At 51.1% G+C, this 27,470-nt stretch overlaps 3 protein-coding genes across 3 annotated transcripts; 2 read left to right on the top strand and 1 right to left on the bottom strand.

Moving 5' to 3' along the window:
• Window positions 1–436: 436 nt before the first annotated feature.
• On the top strand, window positions 437–9,982 carry PINK1 (PTEN induced kinase 1). Its single transcript, XM_033079437.2, has 9 exons — window positions 437–476; window positions 670–893; window positions 2,669–2,968; window positions 3,915–4,018; window positions 5,639–5,821; window positions 6,193–6,356; window positions 7,314–7,441; window positions 8,172–8,408; window positions 8,808–9,982. Exons 1-9 carry the CDS (start codon window positions 437–439, stop codon window positions 9,066–9,068), a joined length of 1,641 nt encoding a protein of 546 aa, XP_032935328.2. The 3' UTR covers window positions 9,069–9,982.
• A 92-nt stretch (window positions 9,983–10,074) lies between these two features.
• On the top strand, window positions 10,075–15,872 carry AGMAT (agmatinase). The gene is given in 10 exon segments (XM_033079438.2): window positions 10,075–11,674; window positions 11,780–11,918; window positions 11,920–11,983; window positions 12,986–13,034; window positions 13,170–13,236; window positions 13,238–13,366; window positions 14,511–14,624; window positions 14,626–14,691; window positions 14,956–15,040; window positions 15,149–15,872. Coding segments are annotated over 10 exon segments (1,422 nt in total). The 5' UTR covers window positions 10,075–11,039; the 3' UTR covers window positions 15,223–15,872.
• Window positions 15,873–16,682: 810 nt separating this feature from the next.
• Window positions 16,683–27,238, bottom strand: DNAJC16 (DnaJ heat shock protein family (Hsp40) member C16). Its single transcript, XM_033079436.1, is given in 20 exon segments — window positions 16,683–18,907; window positions 18,909–19,260; window positions 19,665–19,762; window positions 19,764–19,811; window positions 19,813–19,837; window positions 20,260–20,358; window positions 20,442–20,522; window positions 20,772–20,848; window positions 21,040–21,222; window positions 21,395–21,522; window positions 21,525–21,577; window positions 21,811–21,940; window positions 22,226–22,385; window positions 22,952–23,034; window positions 23,037–23,055; window positions 24,191–24,375; window positions 24,609–24,838; window positions 24,840–24,940; window positions 25,803–25,869; window positions 27,050–27,238. Coding segments are annotated over 20 exon segments (2,322 nt in total). The 5' UTR covers window positions 27,208–27,238; the 3' UTR covers window positions 16,683–18,862.
• Between the last annotated feature and the right edge of the window lie 232 nt (window positions 27,239–27,470).

Below are 27,470 nucleotides of genomic sequence, written 5' to 3' on the forward strand. Positions count from 1 at the left end.
TGCCCTGGCCGTTCCCAGGGCAGTGCTGTGCTCCACGCCAAGACTCTCCTATCTGTGTCCTCCATGCCCTGCATTGCACAAGGCTTTACCTCGGCTGCACCCTGCTCTGTGCCCTGCTCTGTGCCCTGCTCCGTGACCCATTCCATGCCCTGCCTGATGCCCCACTCCATGTCCTCTTCTATATCTGCTTCATGCCGTGCTATGTCCCATTCCATGCCCGTTCAGCACCCCACTCCCCGCCTGCTCCATGTCTCGCTCTGTCCCATTCCATGCCCCGTTCCCTGACTGTCCCCATGCCCCATTCCATGCCTATCTCCACACTTCACTCCGTGCCCCACTCCGTGTCCCGCCCCATTCCCTCTCCATCCCGGTCTCCATGCTCCATTCCATTCCCATTTTCACGCTTCGCTCCGTGTCCCATTCCCTGCCCCACTCCATGTCCGACCCCGTTCCCGTCCCCATCCCCGTCCCGTCCAGTGGGCGTGGCCTCCCCGCACACACGGGAGTGTTTGTGGGCGGGGCCTCTCCCCATTGGCCGCTCTCGGCCCCGCCCCTCCCAGCCGCGGCGGCCATGGCGGTGCGCCTGCTGCTGGCTCGGGCCCTGCGGCTCCTCCCGCGGTGCCGCCCGCCCTGCGCGCCCCGCGCCCCCCGCGCCGACCCCCGCCCCAGCCCCGGCCCCGCGCCCGCCGCTCCGCCCGCGCCATGGCGGCCCTGGCTGGCCTGGCTGCCGGCCGCCCGCCGGCTCTTCCTGCGCGGGCCCGGCGGGCGGGCTGGCGGCCGTAGCGCGGCGGGGCCGCGGCGGAGTTTGCCTGGCGCTGGCCATGGCGCTGGGCCTGGTGGAGCCGCGCCTGGAGGAGCAGCGCCGGGCTGAGGCGGCGTGTCGCCACATCCAGGTGGGAATCTGGCGCCCTCTGTGAGGGGGAGGAGGGGGGGCCTTGCTGGGGGGGAGACCTTCAGTCACCCCCGAAGAAGCGCACATCATGAAAGAGAGGGTGGGCCTTGATGTGTGGGGCCTCTCGAACCACCGCCATGAACGTCACAGAGTGGCAGTGCTGTGGGGAGTCACCGAGACCCGCCCCCCTGAAGGGAAGGAGGGTCCTTGCTTTGGGCTGACCCTCAGACCCCCCATTAAGGGTAGGGGGGGTCAGTGCTGTGGAGAAGCCATTCGACATCATCCACAAAGGGGAGGGGGATTCTGGTGAGGAGCCCCTCAGATGCCCCCTCTCAGGGGGGTCACTGCTGTGGGGAGCCCCCCGACACTTTTGGTGAAGGACAGGGGACAGCCTTGTTTTATGGAGCCCCTCGTGAAGGAAAGGGGAGTCGCTGCTGTGGGAGCCCCCCAGACACTTCCCCAACTCTCAACCCTCAGGCATCTCCCCAAAGCAGGGGTGCTGGAGCAGCCCCACTCTTTCTCCCCAAAAATAGGGTCCTGGGGAAACCTCTCACTCAGCAGCCCCTCATCACCCTAAAACAGGCACTTTAAAAAGCAGGGAACCCTTGCTCCCTGTGCCCCCACAGAGGGAAGGCGTTGGGGCCCTGGTGGTGGGGGTCTCATGTTCCAGGACACGGATGTGATGCCCAGGTCCATCCCCTCTGCCTGAGACACACAGGGACCCCGTGGTGCTGGGCCAGGCCTTGCTGGCAGGGCACGGGGACGGATGGTGCTGAACATATTTCCTGGGTAAAAATAGACCACTGGTGCTCAGAGCCAGCTGTCACCTGCTCCACCGACCAGCAGACACATTCCCTGAAGTTTCTCAGGGTGCTTTCTCTGCTCTATCCTCGCTGGGTTGTTCCGTTTGCTGTCCCTGGGTTTGTGCCCAATGACACATCCCTAGGATGTCACTGGTGCTTTGGGACTGCAGCTCACAGAGAAGGCCACTTGTTTGTATCAGTCCAGGTGACAGCTGGGGCACCACCAGACCTGTGGGATCATGAACTGTGAGGAAACTCCTGAACAGCCTCCTGTGTGTTGTGTTCCCACATCTCTTGATTTCCTCCCCTAGTTCCCCCCCATTATGGATTCACTCTTCCTCAAACAAACCAGCCCTCATGGTCAACTGCCACAAAAAGACCATTGTTTTTCCTGTTACTGCTTTTAATTGGATTTTCTTTTAAATGCTGTTTGCCTGATTTATTTATGGAGAGGGAGAAAAAAACTTCTTTTTTCAGAAGTGTTCAGACATGACCACAGAATCATGGAGTGGTTTGGGCTGGAAGGGACTTCAAGGTGCATTTCTTTCCACCCCTACCATGGACAGGGACACCTTCCACTATCCCAGGTTGCTCCAAGCCCTGTCCAACCTGGCCTTGGACACTTCCGGGGATGGGGCAGCCACAGCTTCTCTGGGGAAAATATATTTATATTCTAGATTGGCAAATGACTCCCCCTCCTGGTTCACTCACCCTCCTGGTTCCTCTTTTTCCCTTGAAAAGGGCACCTTTAGAAAAGACTGATTTAGGGGTAAATTGTACCAGACAAAAATATATGGCCTGCAGATGATCTTTTATGTGGTTACAGTGATTTAAACCCAATGGTTGGAGTCTGATTGAGACTTTCAGGTTGAACCAACCCACTGGGACATGTAATACCACTGAAACACCAAGTTCTCCTTTGCTGGGAAGTCTGGGATAACTGAACAGGTTTTTGTGTTCATATTCCTTTTAGACCGTGTTTGTTGGGAAGAACAAACCTCAGAAAGATCCCCTGAGCTCCTTCCGCTGGCAGGGCTTCAAGCTGGAGGAATATCTCATCGGCCAGCCCATCGGGAAGGGCTGCAGTGCTGCTGTGTATGAAGCAGCTATTCCCTTCTGTCCCAGTCCTCAGGATCGTGCAGAGAACAGTCATCACCCAGCTGTGCAGCAGGACCATGGCTCAGCTTCCCAGGGGGCTGAGGAGGAGCCTGTAGTGAAGCACCAACCAAAAGGGGCTTTTCCCTTAGCTATCAAAATGATGTGGAACATTTCGGTAAGGAGTCAGCGCTGAATCCCCCGTGGCTGTTGCTGGGAATTCTGGCTGGAATGTTTAATACTGAAGTGTTGAAAACACTAATTATGGAGTGCAGGATGAGTGTGTCACAATAAAGCTGTTGGTAGGTGACTCTGGAGACACTGAGTGTTAGTGAAGAGTCCCAGAGTGAGGTAATTAGCATTTGTCATCCTCTGGAATCGGCACTGAAAGCTGCTGCTGCTGTAGAGCTGGTGGGTTTGGAGGTGATGCTTTGGGAAGAAAAGGTGTTCTGAGGCTGGCTCTATTGGAAAGATGTAAGAAGGGCAAAGCAGTGCTGCCAGTGATTTAGGAACTGGTGTCCTGTCAGTGTCAGGACAGAGGTGGGTTTTCCTCCTGAAGAATCAGTGACCTCAGGGTGCACAGTGGCCTGGCTGCTATGTCCCCTTGCCGTGAGGTGACTGGCCAAGATCTGCTCCAGTGTTTCCCAGCCTGGGTGACTGGTGATCCAGTTTCTTAATGTGGCTCTTCCATGTTTAAAAAAATTCCATGTAGCTTTCCTTATTGATGTGACAAGTGAATATTTCAAGAGAATCTTCTAAAATGCCAACATCTGGAATCCCTTGGACTCCAGAAGTACCCTGGCATTTAGCTGTGGGCTCTTCAATTTGGTTTGGAAGTTGAAAGTGAGTGCTAAGCTGTAGTTTGGATTGCTGACAGTCAAGGATGCATTTGGAGAGACAAATAGATTTCTTTCTACAAATAAAGGCCTTGCAGCCTCCCTTGGTGAACTCTATAAGTAGTTAATTGCCTTCCTTGATTTTCAAGGGAGGGAAGTCCTGAAGTCTGGTCTCAGTTGATCTAGCCCCAGCTGCAGTGCCAGCATCAGGATTATCTGCTTTCAGCTTGCATGGGGGCTGGATGATTTTGGAGCTGGAACCAAGATGGGGTGTGATTGTTGTTGCAGGCTGGTTCCTCGAGTGAAGCCATCCTGGATGCCATGGGCCGAGAGCTGGTCCCAGCCACGGGCCTCGCCCTGTCCGGGGAGTACGGAGCTGCCTCCGGCCGCAGGTATGGAGCTGGCAGGGTGCAGTCTTATCCCCTGATTAATTCTGCAGCAATTTGCACTGGTAAAAAGGTGGACAGGGTGTTAAGAAGGTGGACAGGGCTTTCTAGAATAACTGCTGAAAGCAGGTAAACCTGGGGATTGTTGTTTGTTGGCATGCAGGGAATTGCATTGCTAAACTTTGTAGTTGGAGGGGGTTGGAAGGGTACATCAATAATTTGGGAGTGTTTGGGAGTCCCACCAGGGTCTGGTGGGTACCTGTGGCTGTATCTTTAGTTTCCCTGTGTTCAAATGTGTTGGCATTTGCTGAGGTAAAGACTGGAGGAACCACTGGTTAAACACCATTTAAATTTGTATTGTGTTGCTTTTTAATTGCACTTCTGCAATCGGTAACAGTTTGAGTGTATTAAACATCAAATGATTTCACTGTAATACAATTTGACTGTGAGGTTTGAGAACTGGTTTGGTATAAAATGGGTGCTGGACAGGGAGGTTGGAACTGTTTCAGTGCAGGAAAACTGGTGAGAAGGAAAATGGAAATGACTCAGTTCCTACTCTTTGACCTGAGTGGGAAATGAGCAAACAGCATGAAGGTGGAAAATCTCATGGAAACTTCTGAATTACTTCAAGTTAGCTATCTTTTTGTTCAGAAATGCATCTTTTTGTTCCATTTAAAACAATGGAGTCCACAGCCCAGATTGTCTGATTTAAATTTCAAATCCATCCTGGCTGCCAATACAAATGAATAATGAATGCTGTGCCCGTGGCTGGCTGGGAATGCAGTAGAGCAGCCAAAGGGATATTTGACATTCAGGGGATGAGAGATGTGTGTTGCAGACAAATAGGTAACCTGCTTTTCAGGGTAGGGAGAGCTTCCTGCCTGTGCCATAAAATAGAGGGTCTAAATTGATACTCCCAGTGTGAAGTTGACCTTTATTATATCTAACAAAGTAATTGCATTTGGGTGTTATTCTCTAGAGCTGCTGTAGCTCTTTTTGAATAGAGAAGCAGCCTGTGCCTGGTTCTGCTTTTGTCAGCAGTATGGAAGGGTTAGTGGGGCTTGAGTAAAATGAAAGCTGCATGTTATGTGTGAGGGTTTTTATCAAAGCTTTGTTTGTAGTGCAGGTAAAGCACCTTATTTCCTGTTTGGCCATTGTGAATAGGGAAATGCAGTTACAGCAGGGCCCCTGTGAGGCCCTGATTAGCTCAGTTTGCTCTGGGAGGCACTGGGGTGGATTCTGAGCACTGGAGAATGTGCTGGGAGATGCCCATTACTGCTGTGGGTGCTCTGCATCCACCTGGGAAATGCTGGGCTGAGATGCTCGTTGGGAAATGGGCATGGAACTGCTGCCCATGTTCTTGCTCAGTGAATGCATCCCAGGATGTGAGTGTCTGACTATTTGCTTAACGTGCAGTCCTGTAATCCACCCTGTGCAGCTTTAATCTCCCTCTGATGAGGCTTCCAGTGCAGAACAAACGTGTTTGCTCACTGCTGGGGAGCCCTTTGGTGTGGAGAACAGGCCATAATAATGAAAAACAGTTCCAGCAATAACAGCAGTGTGCCTGTGATCCATCAGAACCGACTGAGGGATTGGTGCAATCTGTGGTGTCTTTTCTCTGTACAGAAAACCTGTCCTTGGGAGGAAGAAGCTGCAACCTCACCCAAATATAATCCAGGTGATCCGAGCGTTCACGTCCTCTGTCCCTTTGCTGCCTGGAGCCTTTGCTGACTATCCTGATGTCCTTCCACTGAGCCTGAACCCCAGAGGGATCGGCCACAGCCGCACGCTCTTCTTGGTGATGAAGAAGTAGGTGGAGAGAGGCTGGTTAACGTGACTTGGGTACTCTGTCCCTGCAAAGCTTGGGTCTGGGCTGCTGCCAAAGACCAGAGTATGCTCTTGGAAACGCCTCCCAGGACCTGTTCCAAGTCCTTGAGGTTCTGACTGTGCTTCCACAATGAAGACAAACCGTTCTTTTTAATAATTACCCCAAATTGAAGTGAGAAATGTGGAGTTTGTCCCCATTTGTCTGCCCTTTTAAGCCTGAACTTCACCACTAGTCTGAGCACACTGCTAGAGATGGAGTAGAATCAGTAATGAGATGAGCCAGCACTGAGGTTGAGCTGCCAGTGATAAGCCTGCAGGATGCTAATTCCCTTTTTCCCCCTTGTTCTGCCTAGTTACCCCTGCACGCTGCGCCAGTATCTGCAGGAGAACACCCCAGATGTTCGCCTCTCCACAGTGATGATTCTGCAGCTCTTGGAAGGTGTGGACCACCTTGTTCGACATGGAATAGCACACAGAGACCTCAAGTCTGACAACATTCTGGTTGAATTTGATTCTGGTACGTAGATCCCTGAGGATAAATGCCAGTTAATTCACAGAAGTGATCCAGTCACATTGGTATTCAGGGAAGTCCCACTCAGCTGTGTGTTTGGGGAAAGAAGCATCAAACCTTTTAAATAATCTCAGGTTTAGTTTTTAGCTCAGTGTTTGCTGTCACTGCAGCAAGTCATTGATCCTGTGTGTGCCTGAGGTTTTGGGTCATTATCATATGGACATAGTGTATTGCTGAGGTGATGGATTGCATGAGCACAGCCAGCATTAACTGGAGCATCTGGGAACACCACATTTGGGATGCTGCAGGAGCTTTTGCTTCAGGCTCTTGGCTCTGTCATCTTCCCAAGCCAGAGAGTACAGGGAGCCTGTTAAAATCCCACTGCATGGCCAGGTTAATAGAGCTGCACCCTAGGATGATGAAACATGGATTGGGAGGGAAGGGATGCAGCACTTTCATTGATATGTTCTCCTGTTAGCCTCTAACAGCAGTTTTAATTACTTTTGGTGTGATTGAGATTCAAACTGGCAGGAAGCAATAGGAGGCAGGCAGGTCTGTGTAATTAGGAGTAGAAGAATTTAGTTGAAGAGTGTCAGGGAGAGAGACACAGAGACCACTGGAATCCACCCTCCCTTCCTGGAGACTGGCCCAAGAGGCAGGTGACACACAGGATTATCTGTTCCCCAGGGCTCAGGATTTAGAATCATAAAATCATGGAATGGCCTGGGTTGGAAGGGACTTTAAAGTAAAGCTCTTCTCATTCCAACCCCCTGCCAGGGACACCTCCCACAAGACCAGGTTACTCTACTGAATATCTTCACCCACAATCTTGGTGAGGGGATCGAATGCCCCCTCAGACAGTTTGCAGAGGACACCAAGCTGGGTGTTGATGTGATGTGGTGTTTGGTGCTGCCAAATGCTCCCAAACTGAACCCTAACTCTGACAGCCCCATGTGTTCACAGCTGGCAGTCCCTGGCTGGTCATCACTGACTTCGGCTGCTGTTTGGCAGATGAAAGCATTGGCCTGAGGCTGCCCTTCACCAGCTCCTACGTGGATCGGGGTGGCAATGGCTGCCTCATGGCACCTGAGGTAAATCCCTCTGTGGCCCTGCTTTGTGCTGCTGGTTTTCTGCTTGTCCTGTTGTCAGGACTAAGAGTTTTGGTGGCGTAGAAGGTTTGTGACTTAAGTTAGGCTTGGTGAACATCTGTGCTGAACTATGTCAAATAGACACCTTGAGTTCCAACAGGTGAAACATAATCAGTTGGTGTTAAGAGGCAGAATCAGCCTTTCCTTCCCTATCAGATTTACTCTTTAGTTTTTATTCAGGTCCCTTTCCACCTAACTATTAAGAATTTTATGCAACAGTCCTTGTGTTGCAACAGTAGCTTTTGGCTGAAGTTCAAGGCGGTTGTGAAATTATTTACAGTTCCTTTTTGTTTCTCTGATGATAAGCCTAGTAAAAGCCAAGCCACCCTTAACTGTCTGCTAGACCTGGAGCACCTGCCATGATGTTGGTTGTTCATCTGCAGGTCTCCTGTGTCCCTAATTCCATCAGGAAGTAGCCCTTGGGACTCTGGGAATGCTGGGCAGGAGCAACGGCTAAAGCCTCAGTGCAATGTTCAGACTCCTCCCAGCACCCCAGTGCGCAGTGCCAGAGGCTTAGAGCATGCCAATAGGGAATATTTACACCACAGGTTCAGATGCAACCCACCTTTGGATCCAGTGTCTGAGTTTATTACAGAGAAAATTCCGGTTTGAGCATTAAAAATTGAATTTCAGCACAGAGCTGTTTATTTGAGTAGCTCCCTCTCTGTGGCAGGTGATCACAGCTTCACCTGGTCCAGGCACGGTGATCAACTACAGCAAAGCTGATGCTTGGGCTGTTGGAGCCATTGCCTACGAAATCCTGGGCCTGCCTAATCCTTTCTATGGCCACGGGGACTCAGCTCTGGAAAGCAGAAGTTACCAGGAGGACCAGCTGCCAAGCCTGCCCAGCCATGTGCCCCTCGAAGTGAAGCAGGTGATAAAGATGCTGCTTCAGAGAGATCCCAACAAGGTAGGAAGCTGCTGCCTTTGAGATTTCTTTGGAAGTATAACTGGTGATTGTTTTGCCTTAGAGAGCTGTGGGTGCAGGGGTTAATCCAGATCTCACTGCAGGATCAAAGATAACATAAGGATCAAAACCTAAAAGTCTTTGCTGAATCATTTCAGGGATTTCAGGAGATGTTTGTGTTGGGACCAGACCTCACATTGGAGGGTTACACACAACATTATATATACACAGTAATAGTCTCAAAGAGCTTTCTGATTCACGGGGTGGTGCCTTAGGGGGGGCCCAGGGAGTTTTGGAGGTGCCAGTGCTCCCCAGGGAGTTTTGGAGGTGCCAATGCTCTGTGCTGGTGATGTGGCTGAGTACAGCAGGATCAGCTAATCTCCCCTCCCCTTCCTCTTGCAGAGGTTGTCTGCGAGAGTGGCTGCGAATGTGCTGCACTTGAGCCTCTGGGGTGACAGTTTTGTGACATCCAGGAGCCTGAAACCTGACCAGATGATTGCCTGGCTGCTCTGCCAGTCTGCAGCCACCCTCCTCACCAACAGGCTGGCAGAGAAGAGCCAGGTAGAAACCAAAATGAAGATGTGCTTCTTGGCAAACCTCGAGTTTGAAGACCTCTGGGCAGCAATATTCCTGTTGCTGGCCTGGAGAAGCCAGTCTGGGTGAAGGATCTACCTGGAACACAAGCATGCCACATAAATGGCACTTTTTAAAGGCACATAGGAACCTGTCCTTTCTGTCTGTCTGGAGTCCTGTAGTGCTTTAGGGAACAAGCTGCAGGCCTGTGTTTAGGAGCTTGAGTTTCTCTCTAGCAAGTGTTAACCATGCTGCTTTTCTGTCCCTGCTAGAGGAGATGCCCTTGCTTCCTTACCCTCTGGAGGGAGGGTGTGTGGACCTTGCAGGTGTCCAGAGGTATGTGGTTGAGCTCCCATTTGGGCATTAACTGGCTCGTAAGTTGTGTTGAATGAAGCAGATTCCTTTCAGAGGGGTGGCTGGGAGGAGGCACTGTCTGGCTGCATCACAATTAATTTAAACAACACACAGAAATCCAAGCTGACAACGACCTGCAGTCTTCTGTTTTTGGGTAACCAGGGTGACTTGAGACTCATTTTCTTCTGAGCTGTGAAATGACAGCCTGAAAACTTCCTGATGAGATGCTGCCTGGTAACATGAGCGTCAGCAGCACTAAAGACCTCAGTTGTACGCAGGATAGTGGAAGCACATCATCCTCAAATCCCGCTTCTCATTGTTCTTTACTGTCATAGCACTGGTGTGACAGCTGCCCCAGGGTCCAAGGCTGAGTCAGACTCTCCAGTTAGGGATAATGCTCCAAGCAAACTGAGGCTGGGCAGCAGCCCTTGCTTAAAGAGCTTAGTGTGATGCTCTGCTCTTTCACCTGCCTGTGTTTCCTTCAGTGAATTAATATCCTTTGGTGGGGAGGATGGGAGACATCAATCTTTAAGTAACAGCAGCCATGTTTGTGAAACAGCATTCAATACCATGGCTATAATTGTGTTTAGAGGAACTTGGGGAGAAAGTTATTTATGCTTGTTGCACAATAAATTAAAGATTAAGCTCTGTGGCTGTGTGGGTTCTCTCAATCCAGTTTGGGCTGTGGAGCGTTGGTTTCGGGGTGTCTTAAATGCAAATTGAGCTCATTCCAGTGCTAAACTGTTGAGCATGGTGTTTTACTCCAAGTGGAATTTCCCAAAAAGGAACAGACCTTGCCTTGAGGGTGTGTTTTGTACTCTCCTGCATGGTAAATCACTGGCTGCTCCTGCAGTTTGCAGGTGGATGATAATGACTGAATCATGACAAGATAACCTGTGCTCGGGGTTCTGCACATTGTTCTGGTGCAGCAAAGAGCACAGAGCCTGGGGAATTGGGGGAAATGAGCTCTTGGGGGCAAAGCTGCAAAAAAAAGACCTTTTAAACATTAATCTGGTCCAACTAAAATGTGTGCTGTGTTTCTTACATTACTGAGCTCTTGCAATGTGTTTCTGCTGCCTTTGCTTTGTGTGTGCTTGGGTCTGGCAGTGAGTCCCATGCCCTGGACACTCTGTGGAGCCTTTTGAGGTGTAAATGCTGTGTGGTGGATCTCTACTCTGAGCCCTTTTTCTGCCATGAACATCATTCCTGTGCCTTTCCTTCTCTCTCCCAGGTCCAGTCTCCATACAAGTAGGGAGCAGAATTAGGGGCTGGAGCCATCCAGTATCAAGTGTGTTTGTGTTTGCTCAAACCAGGGTTTTATCTGCGTTGATGAATTCCGCTTGTTGGAAACTTGCTTCCCCTGGAAACCATTACAATTCTGTCCTCAAAAATGGCCTAAAATGCTTGTCCTGCAGCTTGTCCCTCTGGTCCTTAAATCCCTGTTAATGCTTCCCCTGTGCCTGCATTTTGTCCCCCCTGTGGTTCTGCTGAGGTCAGACTTCCCTTTTGTTTTCTTTCCCTTCTGCCTTCCGCTAACGAGACGTTTTTATGATTCTTCAGCATTCTGGGTGCTTTTGTGGAGTGCAGGTTAAAAGTACAGGCTGTTAATGCAACAAATGCTGCCATGCTGTGTGTCTGCAAATGCCCTAGGGCAGTAAACTGGGGCATCTCCCAGCATGTGCCTCCTGCCCTGTCCAGCTGATCCCTATGCAGGCTCTTGCCCCTCACTGCTGTGTTTGTTCCCAGTGTTTGCCAGGACTATGCCATTGGGAGAGGGGTGGCTGGGAGGGTGAATGTGGAGGCTGGGCTGGATTTCTGCCCTTCCCCAGGCAGTGGAGTGTCTGGTGCACTTTGATCCCTGGAGGGAGGCTTGGCAGAGGAAGCTGGGGCTCTGCCCGAGCTGGGAGCGGGCTCCACAGAACCCCTCGCTGTGTTCCTGGTGGGACAGAGGGTGGGAGTGTGTGGGTGAGGATGAGGCCTCTGCTCTGGGCTGCCTGCAGCCAGCTGCTGCCCCGGGGGGCTGGGCTCTGCGCTCCCAAGCTGGCTGTGACCACTGTGGTGAGCGCCTCACACCACAGCCTGCAGCCCCAGCCCCTTCTGGCCACCTCCAGCTCCCCAGCCAGTGCATCTGCAGGGTTCCTCCAGTCCCTGGTCCCAGGGAGCAGAGCCCCCAGCTGCTGGAGCTCAGGGTTCAATGTGCCCCCCAGTGCCCAGTTCGTGGCCCGGCCTGTGGGGGTCTGCTCCATGATGAAGCTTCCCATGCAGGCGTCAGCAGCAGGACTGGATGTGGCGTTTGTCGGCGTTCCGCTGGACACAGGCACATCCAACAGGCCAGGAGCCAGGTAAGGGCCAGCCAGGGGAGCTGCTGCTTCCTTCTGCCCATGGAGCATGGCCCTGCTGTGGTGAGAGGAGTGCTGGGAGCAATGCCTGCTGGTTCCCTCACCCAGGTTCGGGCCGCGTCAGATCCGCGCCGAGTCGGCCATGCTGAGGCGGTACAACAGCAGCACCGGGGCCGCGCCGTTCGACTCCCTGCGCGTGGCCGACATCGGCGACGTGAACGTCAACCTCTACAACCTGCCCGACAGCTTGCCGCCTCATCCGCGAGTCCTACCAGGACATCGTGGCCTCTGGCTGTGTGCCCCTCACCTTGGGTAAGGAGCCTGTGTCCCCCTGTCCTGCCACTGCATCCTGGCTCTGTCAAACTCCCTCTGCTCCTCCTCCCATCATTCAATCCACGCTTGGCAGGATGAGTCTGTCCCCTGCCTGGGCTGTTGTGCTATATCATGGGTAAATTCACAGGCTCTCTGCTGAGCAGAATGTTCTGTGATGCCTCTTCCTTTGGGTCAAAAATGAGGATGGGTCAGTCTGTAAATGTTGCTTTGGTTCCTCACACGGGGCACTGAGAGAGACAACAGGCACACCACGATCCTTTTGACCAAAACAGAGAGCTTTTAGTCTTCTTTCCAGTTCCTTTTATCACCTCCTGAATGTATCTCTTTTAGCTCCTGTGATTGGCCCAACGTCTGGCTCTCCAGCCCCATTTTGCCCAATTTTGGCTTCTTGCAGCCAGGCAGGGACCATCGGACCAACCCAATAACTTTTCTCAACTTTTCCCCTGCTAGGCTGTGTCCCACCAGTGTCCTTTTGCACAGCTTATGCTGTGACATGTAAATACAACCAGTGACATGGTTTTGAGCAGTACCCAAAGCAAGAGCAGGTTTTGTCTCTTGTGTCCCTCCTGCTGAGCGGGCACCAGGCTTCATTTGGGTGCACGTTCAAGTTCACAGCTGTTACTGCTTGGCATCACTGAAGGCAGTGAGTGTGTGGAGTAAGGAGGGGCAAGTCACCAGTTACAGCATCCTCAGAAGCTGATCAAATGTCTATTTATAATCCCAATCAAGGGGCCTGCTCCACAGGCTGTCCCTGCTGGTAATCCTGCATACCTGGGCCTCCCTAGAAGTAATACCAGAAGACAGGACCCAGCAGAGGAAGCAACCTGCACATGGGAGTGTTAGTTTTCCTTTGGCAATGAAGCCCTGCATAAATAATTGCAGGATAAATGCAAAGAGGGAATGAATTACTTGGGAACAAAAGTAATGAGTGCTGAGCAGCTTTTGTAGTGTATTCCCCCTCTTCCCTGCGTCCTCTTGCAGGTGGAGATCACACCATAACATACCCAATCCTGCAGGCCCTGGCAGCAAAGTAAGTTTCTAATCTGGAAATGGAGAGAAAGGACCTGAGAAAGAGCCTCAGGAAGGCTCCTGGTTTGCTGTCCCTGCTGTTGGCAGGGCCCCCATGCACGGAGCAGGACTAACGTGGCCACCGTGTCTGGAGCAGGCACGGTCCCCTGGGACTGGTGCACGTGGATGCTCACACCGACACCGGAGACAGGGCTCTGGGGGAGAAAGATCTACCACGGGAGCACCTTCCGGCGCTGCGTGGACGAAGGGCTGCTGGACTGCGGCCGCGTGGTTCAGATCGGCATCCGGGGCTCCTCCTATGAGCCCAACCCCTACAAGTACTGCCGGGAGCAGGTAAAGTGATTCACAGCCCAGCGCTGGGTGCTCTCACTGCCAGAAATACTGTGTCAGTTACTGGCTTCAGCAGGGAAATAATTGCATTTTCTGCTTCTTGTTCCGTGCAGCGCTTGTCTGTAGGACAAGCACTGTCACTGGTGGAACTGTCACTGGTAAAAGGTTTGTCCCATTAGGATGTTGCAGGACAATGAATGAAGAAAAAGGGAGGACATGAAGGGGGCCTGAGCCTCCTGCTGAGAGTAGAGATATTTGACTAGATTTCCTGCTGGTGGAATAAGTAGGAGTTTCATATTGTAGGAGTGGTTTAGTGCTCCTGAAATTTCTGAGAGGACATGGAGGTGAGATTAGTTTGTACATGGAGACACAGACAAGGACAAGCACCGTAGGACAAGCACTCCTGGTCAGTGAGTGTCAGCTGAGTGGAGACTTAGAAAGTGTGGCTGGGGAGTGGAAGTTTCCAGATGCACTTTGCAGCTTCATCCTGGAATGAGGATTGTTCCTGGTAGATATTCCCCAGCAGGCCAGGGGATGCTCCTTGTTATAAGTACATATTATATTATTGGTTTTTCACAAATATTAAAATGAATGCTATATGTATAATGTTGGAAAACTTTGCTCTATGAATATAGTTTTAGTTCTGCTATTAACAAAACTTAGAAATAGTAGTGTGATAAATATATATTTTTCTTGGACTATAACATGGTGATGTAAAAAGTTTTTGTTCATGTAACTAACTCAGAGAATGGTAAAAAAGATAATCAGGAAGTTCTTCACATTCTTGGATTATCAGTGATGGACACCAGAACCACAGGGAAGGAATTTATTGATGTTCTGTTATCAGGCAGTACTGACAGGATGGAGCCACAAGGAGATATTAAAAAAAAAAGTTGATTTACAGGTTGGGGGGGAATTATTTTGAATAATGCATGAAGATCTATGAATATGCAACATGTTGATGCATTTAAAGAAGTATTTTCTGAGTTAGTGGTGTGCTCTTGGCTGAAGGCCATATAATCTTTTGTTTTATTGTTTGTTTCTTATTGTCTTTTGTTAAACCTTTTAGAAAGTGAACCTCGTTTTTTCCCACTCCTCGTGCTCCCCGTTTCCCTAAGCAGGTGCCTGTGTGTCCGTGTTCCCGCAGGGTTTCCGGGTGGTCCCGGCTGAGGAGTGCTGGATGAAGTCCCTGGAGCCGCTGATGAGGGAGGTGAGGGCACAGCTGGGGGACAAGCCAATGTACATCAGCTTCGACATCGATGGGGCTGGACCCCGCCTACGCCCCGGGCACCGGCACCCCGGAGATAGCCGGGCTCACACCTGCGCAGGTGAGGGGGGCAGCGCTGCCATTCCCACTTTTCTGTTTTTCCCCTGTTGTGCTCCCTTTAAAGGAGGCTGTTCCACCAGCACAGCAGAGTGGAAGTTTAGGGAAGCCAGGAAGTGTTTCCTCATGTGATGAGGAAGGGGAATGTGGAACTAATACCATTAGGTCTGTAGAGGTTGGGTTTCCTTACTGGAATATGGGGAAAGCACAGTCTGGACCAGTCTGCTTGGTCAGATGTGTTTCTTGATCCCAATCCGTTTTTCCCTAGGCTTTGGAGATTATTCGTGGCTGCAAAGGCCTGAACATAGTGGGGTGTGACCTTGTGGAAGTGGCACCCATGTATGATGTCTCTGGTGAGTCTGAAGATGCCTCAGGGCAAGACAAGTGCCTGGCACAGGGGCCGTGGGTGAAAGCTGTTGGATGCACACAAATCTCCTCCTTTTTTTGTCTTGTTTTTTTAGGCAATACAGCCCTTCTGGGGGCAAACCTACTGTTTGAGATGCTGTGTGTCCTCCCAGGAGTGAAGACAATGTGAGGGCAATTCCCACCTGCCCTGGGGTAACACTGTGTCCTCAGCCAGGCTTTCCATGTCCCCTTCCCTTCAGCCAGCTGCAGCCAGCATGGGCTTTGCAGCACGAAATAAATGCCATTTACCACTAGAAAAGGTACTTATAAGCTGGGAAACTGTAGGGAACAGGCTAGATATTCCATTTAACTGGGGTCTGGAGCTTTGGAGTTAGCCTGGGAAAGGGACAGATGAAGTTAATGCCATTTTGCCTCTGGAATGATTCACCCAGGGCTCCTGGAAAAACTGTCACTGGTAAAAGGTTTGTCCCATTAGGATGTTGCAGGACAATGAATGTAGAAAAAGGGAGGACATGAAGGGGGCCTGAGCCTCCTGCTGAGAGTAGAGATATTTGACTAGATTTCCTGCTGGTGGAATAAGTAGGAGTTTCACATGGCAGGAGTGGTTTAATGCTCCTGAAATTTCTGAGAGGACATGGAGGTGAGAGTAGTTTGTACATGGAAACACAGAGCCACCTCATCACACATTAAAATAGTTTATTTTGGTTGCAAACCTGTAATTGTCTTAAAACAAAATGACATCAGTGCCTGTTTCACAAATACAAAAACAAAACAAAACAAATAAAAACCCCAAAACAAAAAAAAACCCCAAAAAACAAAATAACCCCAAACAAAAAACAAACAAACAAAAAAAACCCCAACCAAACAACCCCCCCAAAAAAGAAAAAAAAAAAGACAAGTTTGCCAAATAAGTTAATTCCCCCCCTCCCAGTATCAAAAGTGCAAAATAGGTACCTAGTTCTCAGTCCTACTTGTCAGGCTGTGCTTGTGTCCTGGCTCCTGGTTGCTCTGGGTGAAGGGCAGAGACAGGGACAGGGAAGAGTTTGGAAACAACCTCCACTCTGGGGCCTGTATCCCTTTGCCTCAGCTCTGAGCACTGTGCCATCACTCAGATCTCACTAGGAAAGTGCACTAGGACCAAATCTCCTCAATCTTTGGATTTCAAATCACCACGTGTGGAACAGAATTGCTCAAGTGTTTAGAAGACGATGGGGGTGACGGCTGCTGGGAGAGGGCAGATCCTGGGATGAGCAGCTCTGACCTTGGTCTCTAGACAGCAAACACCTGGAGTGCCACACTGGCACTGCAGCCAACTAAACCAGGGGTCAGAGCAGCTTGACTTTTGCTTCAATCCAGGCAGAAGTTTCCATAAAAATCCAGGAGCTGTGCTCCTGTCCAGCCACAGCTGGCACAGGTGGACTGATGCAAGCGCTCCCTCAGTTCAACTCTGGCTGAAAGGGGAGGTTACCTGTGCTCAAAAGAAAATAAACCCAAGGATTCTGGCAGCGTGTAACACACCCAATGAATGTGAAGGCCATAAAGCCTTCTCCCCTTCCTCAGGGTTGCACTGAATTCCCTTGCTATAGCACAACTAGGCACTTTTTTCATGAGTTGAGGGTTTTCTCCTTGTTTCTGATCAGCTGAAGAAACAGCAGAGATCCAGAGAGCAGAGATTCTTCTGCTACTGCAACGTTTAAGACAATATGTGGAGGCTTCTGCTGAGCTAAAATCTATTTCCAGCCACATCCTGCATGGCAAGCTGTGGGAAAAGTGCAGGAATGCTGTAGTGATTGCTCCAGCCAGGTGGAAATAAAGTCTAGAAGCATCAGGCTGGTGTTTCACTCCCTCTCTGCTCTCTGTTAGTGCTGTCTGTGCACCTTCACAGGAGCTTCACAGGAACTCCTGGGCAGGGAGAAGACCTCACCTTCCTTCCTTCCCTCTACTTCAGTGCCTCATTCTGCAGCCCAGAGTGCACTGAGCTGGAATTAACTAACCTCACGTAGGGATCGTTTGTAGCATCACAGCCTTTATTTGAACCACGTTTTACAGGGGATCTGAGGTACCTGTGGGGGTTGGAGCATGCCAGTCTGCTCTCAGGATGGGGAAATGCAATGAGGCAAGGCTTTAGGAGTAATTAGGGCATGTAGGGAGTGCAATGACTGGAGCATTCCTGGCTTCTGTGCAGGAGCAGCAGTGAGCTCAGAGGTTGGCAGTTATTCCTATGACTGGCTGATCTGCCAAGATGGTAACTAAGGTGGCAAGGGCTGAGTCTAGAATTAACACCACGTGTTCACCAAGTGCTCTGTGTTCCAAGCCCTGTGGCAAAGGCCACTGGCCCCTATCCCTGTGCTTTGGCAGTGCAGGAGCCTGACGATACCACAGGGCTCCAGATCCACGGAAGGAGGAGGCCTGGCTGCCATTGTCAGCCCTGGAGCAGTGAAAAGGAAGAACAAACCTCACAGGATTTCAGTCCTGGCCACAAAGAGAAGCCCTGCTGCATCACTTGGTCACTTGAGGAGTGTTAAGCAGCCATGGCTTACCCAGGCCCACCCTTTCCCTGTGGTGTTGGAAGCAGCTGTCAGGGCACTGCTACTGTAAAGCACAGTCCAAACCCAGGGCTGTGCAGCTGCTCTAACCTTACACACCCCCACTGCTTCCAAAAGATGAAAGAAATACCCAAGCAAGCAAACACAAAGCCAAGGGAGCAGCCTGAGTGTGGAGAAATGGAGGTTTGGGGTAAGAAGGAAACGGGTGAGAGGCTGAAACCCAACATCTCAACCCCTGACTAAACCAAAGGAGCTTCACACGCACGCAACGGTCTGATGATACAGCACTTCTGGGGCAACATTTCAAGAATACAATCGTTGAAGGATGAGGTTCCTCGATACAAAGGAAGGTTGGTTTGTACTACAGCTGGAAAGGTGTTTGCAAGGAGCCCAGGTGGCTCCCTGGCAGCTACGTAGATTTTTACACATCTACTGGCTCATAGCAGCTCACGCCTACAGTCTGAGGACGCAGGTAAAGTTATGGCTCTAGGATACATAGTCTAAAATAGACAAAAGCAGGAAAGGCATCTGAAAAATCAACGTGACATTTAAATGGCTCAACACTTTGACAGTATTTTACGGCCATGCCCTTTCCCTCCCTGTTATGGTTCAGCCAGTGAAGCTGCAGGTGGAACCATGACATGAAGAGCATGAAGCATGCAGATTGCCCACCAGGCTGCACCATGGGGAAGTCCCAGCTAAGGTTTGCTACAAGGAAGATCCTCCTGACTGGATTCTGCATCACTTACCATGGGGAAAGCCGAGGGAGTACAATTGCCTGGTGGGAGGAGGCCTTTTGGAAGGGCAGGGCCTGGAGGGTCTGCAGGGTCTTGCCAGACTTACACCATGCACCATGGGCTAAGCACACGGGGACGGGGAGGGAGAACCGCGACCTGCCTGCGCCACCGGCTGCGGCTGGTCCGGACCCAGGGAAGTCACGGATTTCTTCAACCGAGGTAAAAACGATTTGGGATGGGGGTGACTCGGGAAGCAGATGTGGCAGGACAAGAGGGGCAGAACAGACTTCTTGGCTCGTCGGTTGTGTGGCGTCCGAGCGCACGGCGGGGCGGTGCAGGGCACGCGGGCGCACTCGGCTGCGCTCCCGGGCTCCGGACGCGGGACTTGTGTTCTGGCTGTCAGCCCCAGGAGAGTTCACCTAAAACCTAAGGTCCATTTATCACGCTTGTTTGAGTAATCCTGGAAAGAGCTGTCCCTTGTCATCTTCATAAAAAGTTTGTCCCCTTAGAATCTCTGTAAAATCCCTCAGTCTAGTGCAGGCCATGAGGGGATATAGAACCTCTGTAAGGAAACCCTCTAGAAGGCGTTCCATCCAAAAGGATAATTTGTGTAATTTGTTTTTAATGGATCTAGATCCTGGACTGCAGGAGGATTTCCCTCTGGCTTCTGCATGTTGTGAAGCATCATAATCCTTGCACGATCCCAGGGTTCCCCCCTCATCCCCTGATCTGTGAGGCTTAAAGAGGCAGAAATATTTCTTGTGGCCGTTCAGAGCCAGGACGTAGCCCGTGTAGTCACGCTCGAGGAAATGCTTGTCATACTGGTTTGGGATGGGGGCTGCATCCTGTGCAAACTCCAGCAGATACTCCAGCCACTCTCGGTGCTTGTCCAGGCTGAGGAAGGAGAAGTGAAGAGAGCTGCTCCTGGGGGAAGAGCAGAGAAGATGGTGGGATTAGCATGTGTCTGGGTCTGGCTGGATTCCTAGTCAACAGGTAAGGAATTGTCAAGAGGGGCAGGGCTGTGCTGCTGCTGCAGCTCCTTTTTCAGCTCAGTGTATGCACACTGTCATGCTTTCTGTTTCTCAAAACATGGGTACAGCTAAAGTGGCACCAGCAACTGACCCCTCTGGCCATCCCCAAGTGTGGCTGGGAACACCACGTCTGGGTTTTTGGTGCCTCATTGCCACTGATGAGGGCAGAGGCTGCTTCGCTCACCAGAAGCATTCAGTCCTGGCAATGCAGCCAACCCCTCCCCTCATGTGTCACCAGAGCAGCATCACACAAGTGGTTAACACTACAACAGAAGCCTGGGAGAAGGCCCAGCCTACCCTGTGAATGTGTAGACTTCCAGGGCGAACTTCTGGAGCAGGGGGGTTTTGGTGGAGTTGGACAGGATCAAGACGACGTTCATGTGCCCTGGCCTCAAGGCGCACCAAGTTACTGGTGTAGTTGATGTCTGTTAGCTCAGTCACCTCAAACAAAGCCCTTTTTGGGAATCCTGCTGCAACAAAAAGACCGAGTGAAAGGGGGACAGGGGATGGGAGCAACTGAGAATGGAAAAACCGTGAGTGCATCTGCCAGCCTTTTATGCTGAGCCATCCCTGTGCCCTGTAGCAAAAGCCAGTGTAACTGGTGCAATGGCTTGGTTTGCATCTCCCTCAACGAGTGGGTCAGACCTTTACCTATCTCAACGCTGTCTTGGGCAAACTTGGTGGGAACTGTTTTAATAAGCAGATAAGTGTCCCCCCTGTCCTTGCTGGCTGTGCACTGGTCCTCCCTCCTTGCTGTGCCTGCACTGCCCTGCACAACAACTGCACTATGGGCAACTTCAGCACTTCTCTACTCCTCACTAACCCTCCCTGTGCAGGTGCTCCCTGAGTAATGCTTCTGCAGAAAACATTCTGGAGAAATTAGAGAGGGAACCTGTTGCTCTCTTTGTTGAAGCTCGCATCGTTCTTCTCTGTCTTTGTGGCCGTTTCTTCTTTCCCCGAGGGTGGAGCGTCCCTTGTGTCACTCGAATCACTGCAGAGGAAGGTGATTTTGTGTGTAAGGCCTTGGGGCTGGACTGAGGAGCTGTCCCTCAGGGCATTTCGGTGTGCACTCACCTGAAAGCCTGAACAATAACGGTGCCAAAGAGAATGAAGAGTGCAGAGAAGAGCAAGGACAGGAGTGGCATCATTTCTCGCCTGAGGGAAGATGTGCAAGCAGCAGTTAGGTCTGTGAGCTCACATTTTCTGCCTCAGTTTCGGTTCCTGCCCACGTCAGATAACATTGTGTGCCCTCCCCAGAAACTCAGCTTGTTTCTTAGGTCTTAAAGACCATCATATTTTTGAGTGTTGTCCTGTTCCCACTCAAAAGGAGGCTAAAATTGGATCTGTTTTAAAATAAGGTGCCAGGGAAGCAGTGAATACCAACCATAGATGCCCAATCCATACCAGTTACTGTGAAACAAACTGTCCCAGCAGTCTGAGATGTAATCCAGTGTGGAGTAGAACCATCGGATAAGGAACATCTGTTCAAAAAGAACGAAAAGCAAAAAACTAAATGACAAAACTGCTATAAAGAGTCACAACAGGCTCAGAGCATGCCTTCTGTAAGCAAGAAATCTTCTAAGAGTTTTCCCTTGTTATTTTAAAATATAAATAATGCCTCTGAACAACCACAATGGGACTGTCCACAAAGGTAACAAGGCTGTGCACTTACAGGAGCGAGCTCGTCATTCAGGTCTGCCACAACGGTCTCTGATGACAGGAGGCCAGGGTCTGTCCTCAGCTGGTCCAGGAGATCCAGCAGAATGAAATTGTCCTCTTTGCTGCCTTGCCAGGCCTCCTCCAAGGCTTTATAGGCGATCTTCCCTGCATTATTGCGTCTCTCCAGAATGACCACCTGCATGAGCCAAGAGCATGCAGACGTCAGAGAGAAAGGGGCTTCTGTTTTCTTCTAGACAGATGATTCATTTCAAACCACTGCCCAGAATCAGGTGTCAGATCAAAGCACAGCATCAATTAAAGGACAGGCTAAGAGAAGAAGGGATTAAAAAAATAAAGGAAACCCTCACAGCTGATCTTCCATGATACTTCTCCTCATCCATCAGCAAGGCATCTGCAAATTCCGGCTGCCGATCGCTGTAGACGTGCACAAACTTCAGCGTGTTTTTTGTGTTGGCCACAGCAAAAGTCAAAAAGGATCATAAGCCTCAGCAAACTTCTCTCCTTCCCCAGTGAGCAGGACCACGCAGTGCCTGGGTGACACAACGAGACGTGCGATTAGGAGCCAGTCTGGAGGTGAGAGGGAATGACCAACCCCTTTTCCTCTTGCCAGAAAATCCCGATGAGCCAGAAGCCTCTCCTGACAGTGTGGATATTGATCATGATCCAATGCAGTCATTGCTCTTTTTCCCTCAGAACCAAACCAAAAGTGACTCTAGGAGCAGCCCCCAGAGCCTTGGGAAATAAAATGGGAGACGTCACTTACTTCCGCTGACGGTGAGACTTCTTCACAGGACACAGCTCCTGGAACAGCCTCTGGCTGGTGAGTCTGGTCACCATGAGGAACTTATTTTGGGAAAGGAAGTCATCAATGAGCTGCTTATTCATTTCTCGTGGCCTGGCAAGGACCAAGAAAGCAGAAATCAGAAATGAGCAGGAAGAGGAGGGGAAAGCTGTTGGATGTTCCTGGAAAAGGCTGCCAGCCCCTGCGGTCCTCCCTGCGATCACCCAAGGTGTTTTGAGGCCCCAAGACTGGGAAGTTACATGTGTTACATGTGAGTTTAAGCTGAGAACAAACATTTCCTCCAAACTGCAGCACTGCCACCCCCCTCATGGCCAGCTCGGTCAGAAGAGCTCCGTGCCCGTTTTCCCAAAGCTCTTGCAAAGTGCTCTGAGTGTTACCTGCACAACGTCTGCGGGCCGGTCGATGTGCTCCTTGAAGATCATCATGGTGGGAGTGTAGACATTGATGTTGTACTGGCTGGACAGTTCCTCAGTGCCTCGGAGTCCAACGTACACGTAGCCAAAGGACAGGTAATCCCGGTAGGCAAAGGCTGTCAGCTGGGAGGGAGGAAATCCCCAGCAGTGTTTATGTCACAGAGGAAGCATTTTGTCCCCCAGGTGCCCGTGGTGACTTTGGTCCAAGAACAGATCCTGCTGTTTGAATGCTATCAGATGTGCTGTGGGAGGTACAAGCCCTTCCCCTCCCTCACTGAACCAAATTTTGTGTCCCCTTAGTCATTGAGCCTCCGTGGATCCACAGCTTTATTTCCAGCCTGACATGTTGTACGGTAGCAGGGCTTCTTAGGATATGGGATTTTCAGTAACCCAAATTAGATGTGCCACAAAACTCTCTCATTCCCAACAAAGGTTGTGCACCTGTGCTGCTGCTACCTCTGAAAACACACCTGCACCTTCATACCCATGAAGGGTAACTGTGTCAGGACAAAGAAACAGATTCCTAACAAAGCTGCTCACCTGGCCATGTCATTTACAACCTGCACAAAGCACCCTGCTCTCCTCAAACCAGTCAGTGGTGTCCAGAGGCATCAATCCACCTCTGCCATGTTTTAATTTGGAACATCTGGATTTATCAGTCAACAAAGCAGTGAGAGAAAGGACATTACCTTGTATAACAATGGCACAACTGGCATGTGATCAAACAGCAGCACGTGGGGCTTGTTGTCTTTCCTCCAGCCAGACAGAAATTGATGTAGTTTTTATCTGTAATCTTCAGACAAAAGCAGAACCTTAGTTTAACCTCTAAACTGTCAGACACCAGCAACACTCTGCAATGAGGTGTCTAAATGAGGGCTGAGCCTGAGTCCAGGTGTTGCAGGAACCAAACTGTGGGCTGGTCTTTCCAACACACATTCCTGATTAATGAGTGAATTAAAACCATCACTCTTGACCTCCCTCAGCCCTCTTAGTTATTGCAGCCTCTGCTGATGCCATTCCAAGTCAATGCCAACAGCACTGTGATTCTCCTGTTTGTTGGGACCATATTCTTCATGTATATATATAAAATGGGAAGCCAAGGGTTAAAAGGCACCCGAGCCCTCCTTTAAACCTGCTGTTTCAGGTACCTCTCAAAAAGGACATAAATGGCTGCAGTTACTGCAGAAGGAGAAACAATCTCTATTTTGGGGCGAGAAGTCCAGTAACTCCAACACTCAGAAGACAAGAGTCCATTGGGGAAGGTGACCCCTGTAAAGATGCCAAGGGAAAATGATGATGAGGTGAACAAGGCCACAAGCAGAGGCCAGGCAGGTGACAGTGCTATGGGGGCTGACCCCCCACATCACAGGGGCAGTGGGCGTTTTAGGACTCTGTCAAAAATCACCAGAAGGCTGAAATACAGGAGTACTTTATCAGTTAGGAGGTTTTACTTATGACTTTGAAAGGACTCATGCTGCCAGCTCGTTTCAAAGGTCTGAAAGAAAACTGGGACAAAGCAAACAGGACTTTGTGCCAGTGAGTTTAAACAGAGGTGACTTATGCGGGAGCAAGTAGTCCCTAATTTGGTGGGTGAAATGCTGAGAAAGCAGGAGAGAAGTGAAATCCAGCAGGTTCCTGTCCTAGGAATAGCTTGGGTAGAGCCTGGCAGCTATGGGGTGTCACAGCTGGGGTCAGCCACCACTAGAATCACCGGTGTGATCATGTAGTAGCAGGCATCAGCTCTTTTCAGGGTCAAGTGTTACAGAGCTGTGGGGTGCGAACACTTCTGACAGCTTCAGGGTTTGGAGCTTTGTGACACAGATCAGCTTGGAGCCCAAATTAAACAGCTTAGCCACTCAAACAGCCAAGGGAGAGGGATCTCCAAGCAGAGAGGAGCAGCAGCATCTGACACTCCTGCTAGAACCTACCTTTTCAACAAGATTCCCTGGCAGAAGGTTCTCCACGAATTGCCGCAGGTTTTCACGAACGACAGCGTTGTGGAAGAAGGTGATTTTACCATTGATGAGCCCCAGCAGGGTGGGAGCGCTGTGGGCACCCATATGATGGGCGAGGCGCCGTTCGTACCCCGTGTGAACGACGCCAATTCCTCCTCCTGGAAAAGGAGAGCACCGGGTTCAGCTCTAAGATCCCCAGCAACCCAAATGCCCAGTGGAAAGCTGATGACCTGCTCCTTTGCCCAGCACCCTGCCTTGGAGTTAGGAATGTTTGGGAGAGCATTAGGGTAAAACCCTGAGGAAATCCACGGGTTTAAATTGGGTCACACAAACCACTGCGGCCTTACTCGGTCGAGGGACACACACCCAACCCCAACAACCTCATCCTTACCCAGAGCCTCCAATTCCTGAGCAACTTCCTTCCACACAGGCTCGATGGGGATGCAGCTGAAGCACCAGTCTGAGGTGACTTTAATGAGGTAAGGTTTCTTGAAACTATCCGGCACGATTTCATTGATGTAGTGGGAAAAGTGGAGCAAATACTTCTCGTCGAAGGTGTCACGCCTCTCAGCATTGAAAGGGAAATGGAAGAAGGACTCATCAAAGTAGAAGCCATCGTGGGAAGCGGTGGAACTGGCGATGCTGCTGCTGAGAGAAGCCCTGGCTTTCCCCAGCATCTCCATAGCGATCAAAGTTTGCCCTCTTTTCCTCGTTGGAGAGAATCTGGAAAGCAAATGATGGAAAAAATATTGCCTGAAACCATGAGGGGAACTGCCCTGATTGTAATCCCTCAGTAAATAATGTAAGGAACACGCAGCCTCTGCTGCACATCACATGGATAAATGTTTTGGAAAAGGGAAGCATCACATCCTTCTTAGGCTCTTAGGTAAAAAACCCTCAAAGCCCAAAGAAAAGGAGCCCCTAAATCCCGACTGCTGTACCCACTTCTGTCACCAACAGCTCCTTGGGTCTGAACATCTTGTGTTCTGAGCACAAAACACTCTTTTCTGGAGCGGCTTTTGCTGGTGTCTCTTGAATCTGGAGGGTTCAGAAAGTGCCAAAAATTTCACTGAGCAGCCAGAAGCCCTGCAGAGAAACTGCATTTTTTTTTAATAGGGAAATAAGGATTTATTTTGATTCCCATGGGCTTGGCTGCCACAAACTGGAGCAACCAATTTCCAGAACGTGCAAATAACTACTGCTAAGAATAATTTCAGGTGACCAAATTCCTGTGATGATGAACGTTGCTTACATCACCCAAAAATGCTTTTATGTATGTGTGACACTGCCAAGATGCTGCCCAGCTGGGCAGGGCTTGGGGAATACCCACTCCTTCCTCCTTTGAGGCTTTTTAGGCTGAACAGGGCAGACCTGTAGCAAAGTATTTACAGCAGAAACCATGCTGGTGAGCCCAGTGGCTCTGTCAACAAAGCTGAGGAAATTTTCTAGAGGGGTAATGTCCACCTCCACAAAGTCAAGCACCTTTTCCACACAGAAATACACTGGGAAAACACAAAGCCATGGATGGAAAACTAAGGTCACTTAATGTTAACAATAGCAGGACTTTACAGGAAGCATGTGTTACCTCGTAGGCCTTGCTAATCTGGATGAATTTGTCCTCTGCTCCCGGGTCCTTGTTTTTGTCAGGGTGCCTATGGGGCAGAACCAGAGGAAAAGGGGTCAGTGGAGGAGCAGTTGGCCTCTGTTTGGAGTGAGAAGGACATGGGCAGAGAGGGCATGCAGTGACATCCCCAAGGCTGAGATCAGATTTATACCCAGCACGGGCTGTCCCTGCCCAAAGCCCATCCCAAAATGCAGCACTGGGATGGGTGCTGTGTGCCTGTGGACCTGTCCCTCTGTCTGCTCCATCCCGAGCAGCCTGAGCCCAGGACATGAAAGCTTGTCTCCTCCCTAGCAATGCCTCCCTTGGCTGCTGCCCTACATAACTACCGGGTTCTTCCCTGAATCACCTCCTGCCATGGCCTCGGGGATGTCTCACACAGAACAACATGGGCTCTAAAAGCTGCAGGTAAGCCTGCTTTATTCATTTCATTTCCATGCTGTAAGCCTGCCCCTCACCACACACCAACTGCACGAGGGGCTGATGATCTGTGCATCCAACACATTGCCCCTCCACAGCACAGGGACTGAACGGCCCTCGGACATTGAGGTATCAAGCTGAGAATTCAACCCTTGTGTATTAGAAGTTCCCAGGGAGAAATTCTTCTCCCCACAGCCAGACTCCAAGAGAACTTCTTTCCCCATCACTTGACTCTGGGAGAACTTTTTCCCCCTTGTAGCCAGACTCCAAGAGAACTTTTCCCTCCGTCACTTGACTCCAGAACTTTTCCCCCACCAGCCAGACTCTGGGAGAACTTTTCTCCCCTGTAGTCTTATTCTGGGAAAACTTTTTCCCTTTGTAACCAGACTCTAGAAGAACGTTTTCCCAGCTGCTAAACTCTGTAAGAATTTCCCCCCACAGCCACACTTCAGGAGAACTCCCCCACCACCCATAGCCAGATTCTGGGAGAATTTTCCCCACTTCAGCCAGACTCTGGGAGACCTCTCCTCCCTGTAGCCTAATTCTGGGAGAACTTTCTCCCCTCGCTAGCAGACTCTGAGCGAAGTTCTCCCCCCGCAGCCAGACTCCGGAGGGTTTTACAGCATGGCACGGAGCATCTCCGTGTGCCAGGCTGCCTGCCGGCCTGCGAGGAAGCCGGGACACACAGCCAGGCGAGGCGGCTCCTGCCACCGCGGGGCCTGGCGCTGTCACCGCCCGACACCGGGACCCGCTCCCGGGGCCGGCCCGAGGGGTGCAAGGGCAGCACGTACCATTCCCGGGCGAGCCGCTTGTAGGCCTTCTTGATGTCGGCCTGGCTGGAGCTCCGGCCGACCCCCAGCACGCGGTACGGGTCGAATTCTCCCGGCGCGGCCGCTGCCAGCGCCGGCAGCAGCAGGAGGAGCAGCAGGCAGCTCCGTGCCGGCTCCATGGTCCGGCGGGGCCCGCGGGCGGACGGAGCGGACGGGCCGCCCTCCCGCACCGAGCGCCGCCGCTTCCGGCGCGCCCGCCCGCCGTCCCCATGGAGACCGAGCGCTTCCGGGGAACCGGGGCTGCCGCGGGGCTCCTCCGGGGCCGGGCCCCGCGGGACAGCGCGGAGAGGCTCACAGGGTTGGGTTTGCCATGGGGGTGGTGGCAGACGTGTCCTGACCAGGGAGGGGACTGTCTCTGCTCTGCGCTGGCCTCAGCTGGGAT

This window comes from Catharus ustulatus, chromosome 24 (assembly GCF_009819885.2).
Source record: "Catharus ustulatus isolate bCatUst1 chromosome 24, bCatUst1.pri.v2, whole genome shotgun sequence".
NCBI classification, from domain to species: Eukaryota; Metazoa; Chordata; class Aves; order Passeriformes; family Turdidae; genus Catharus; species Catharus ustulatus.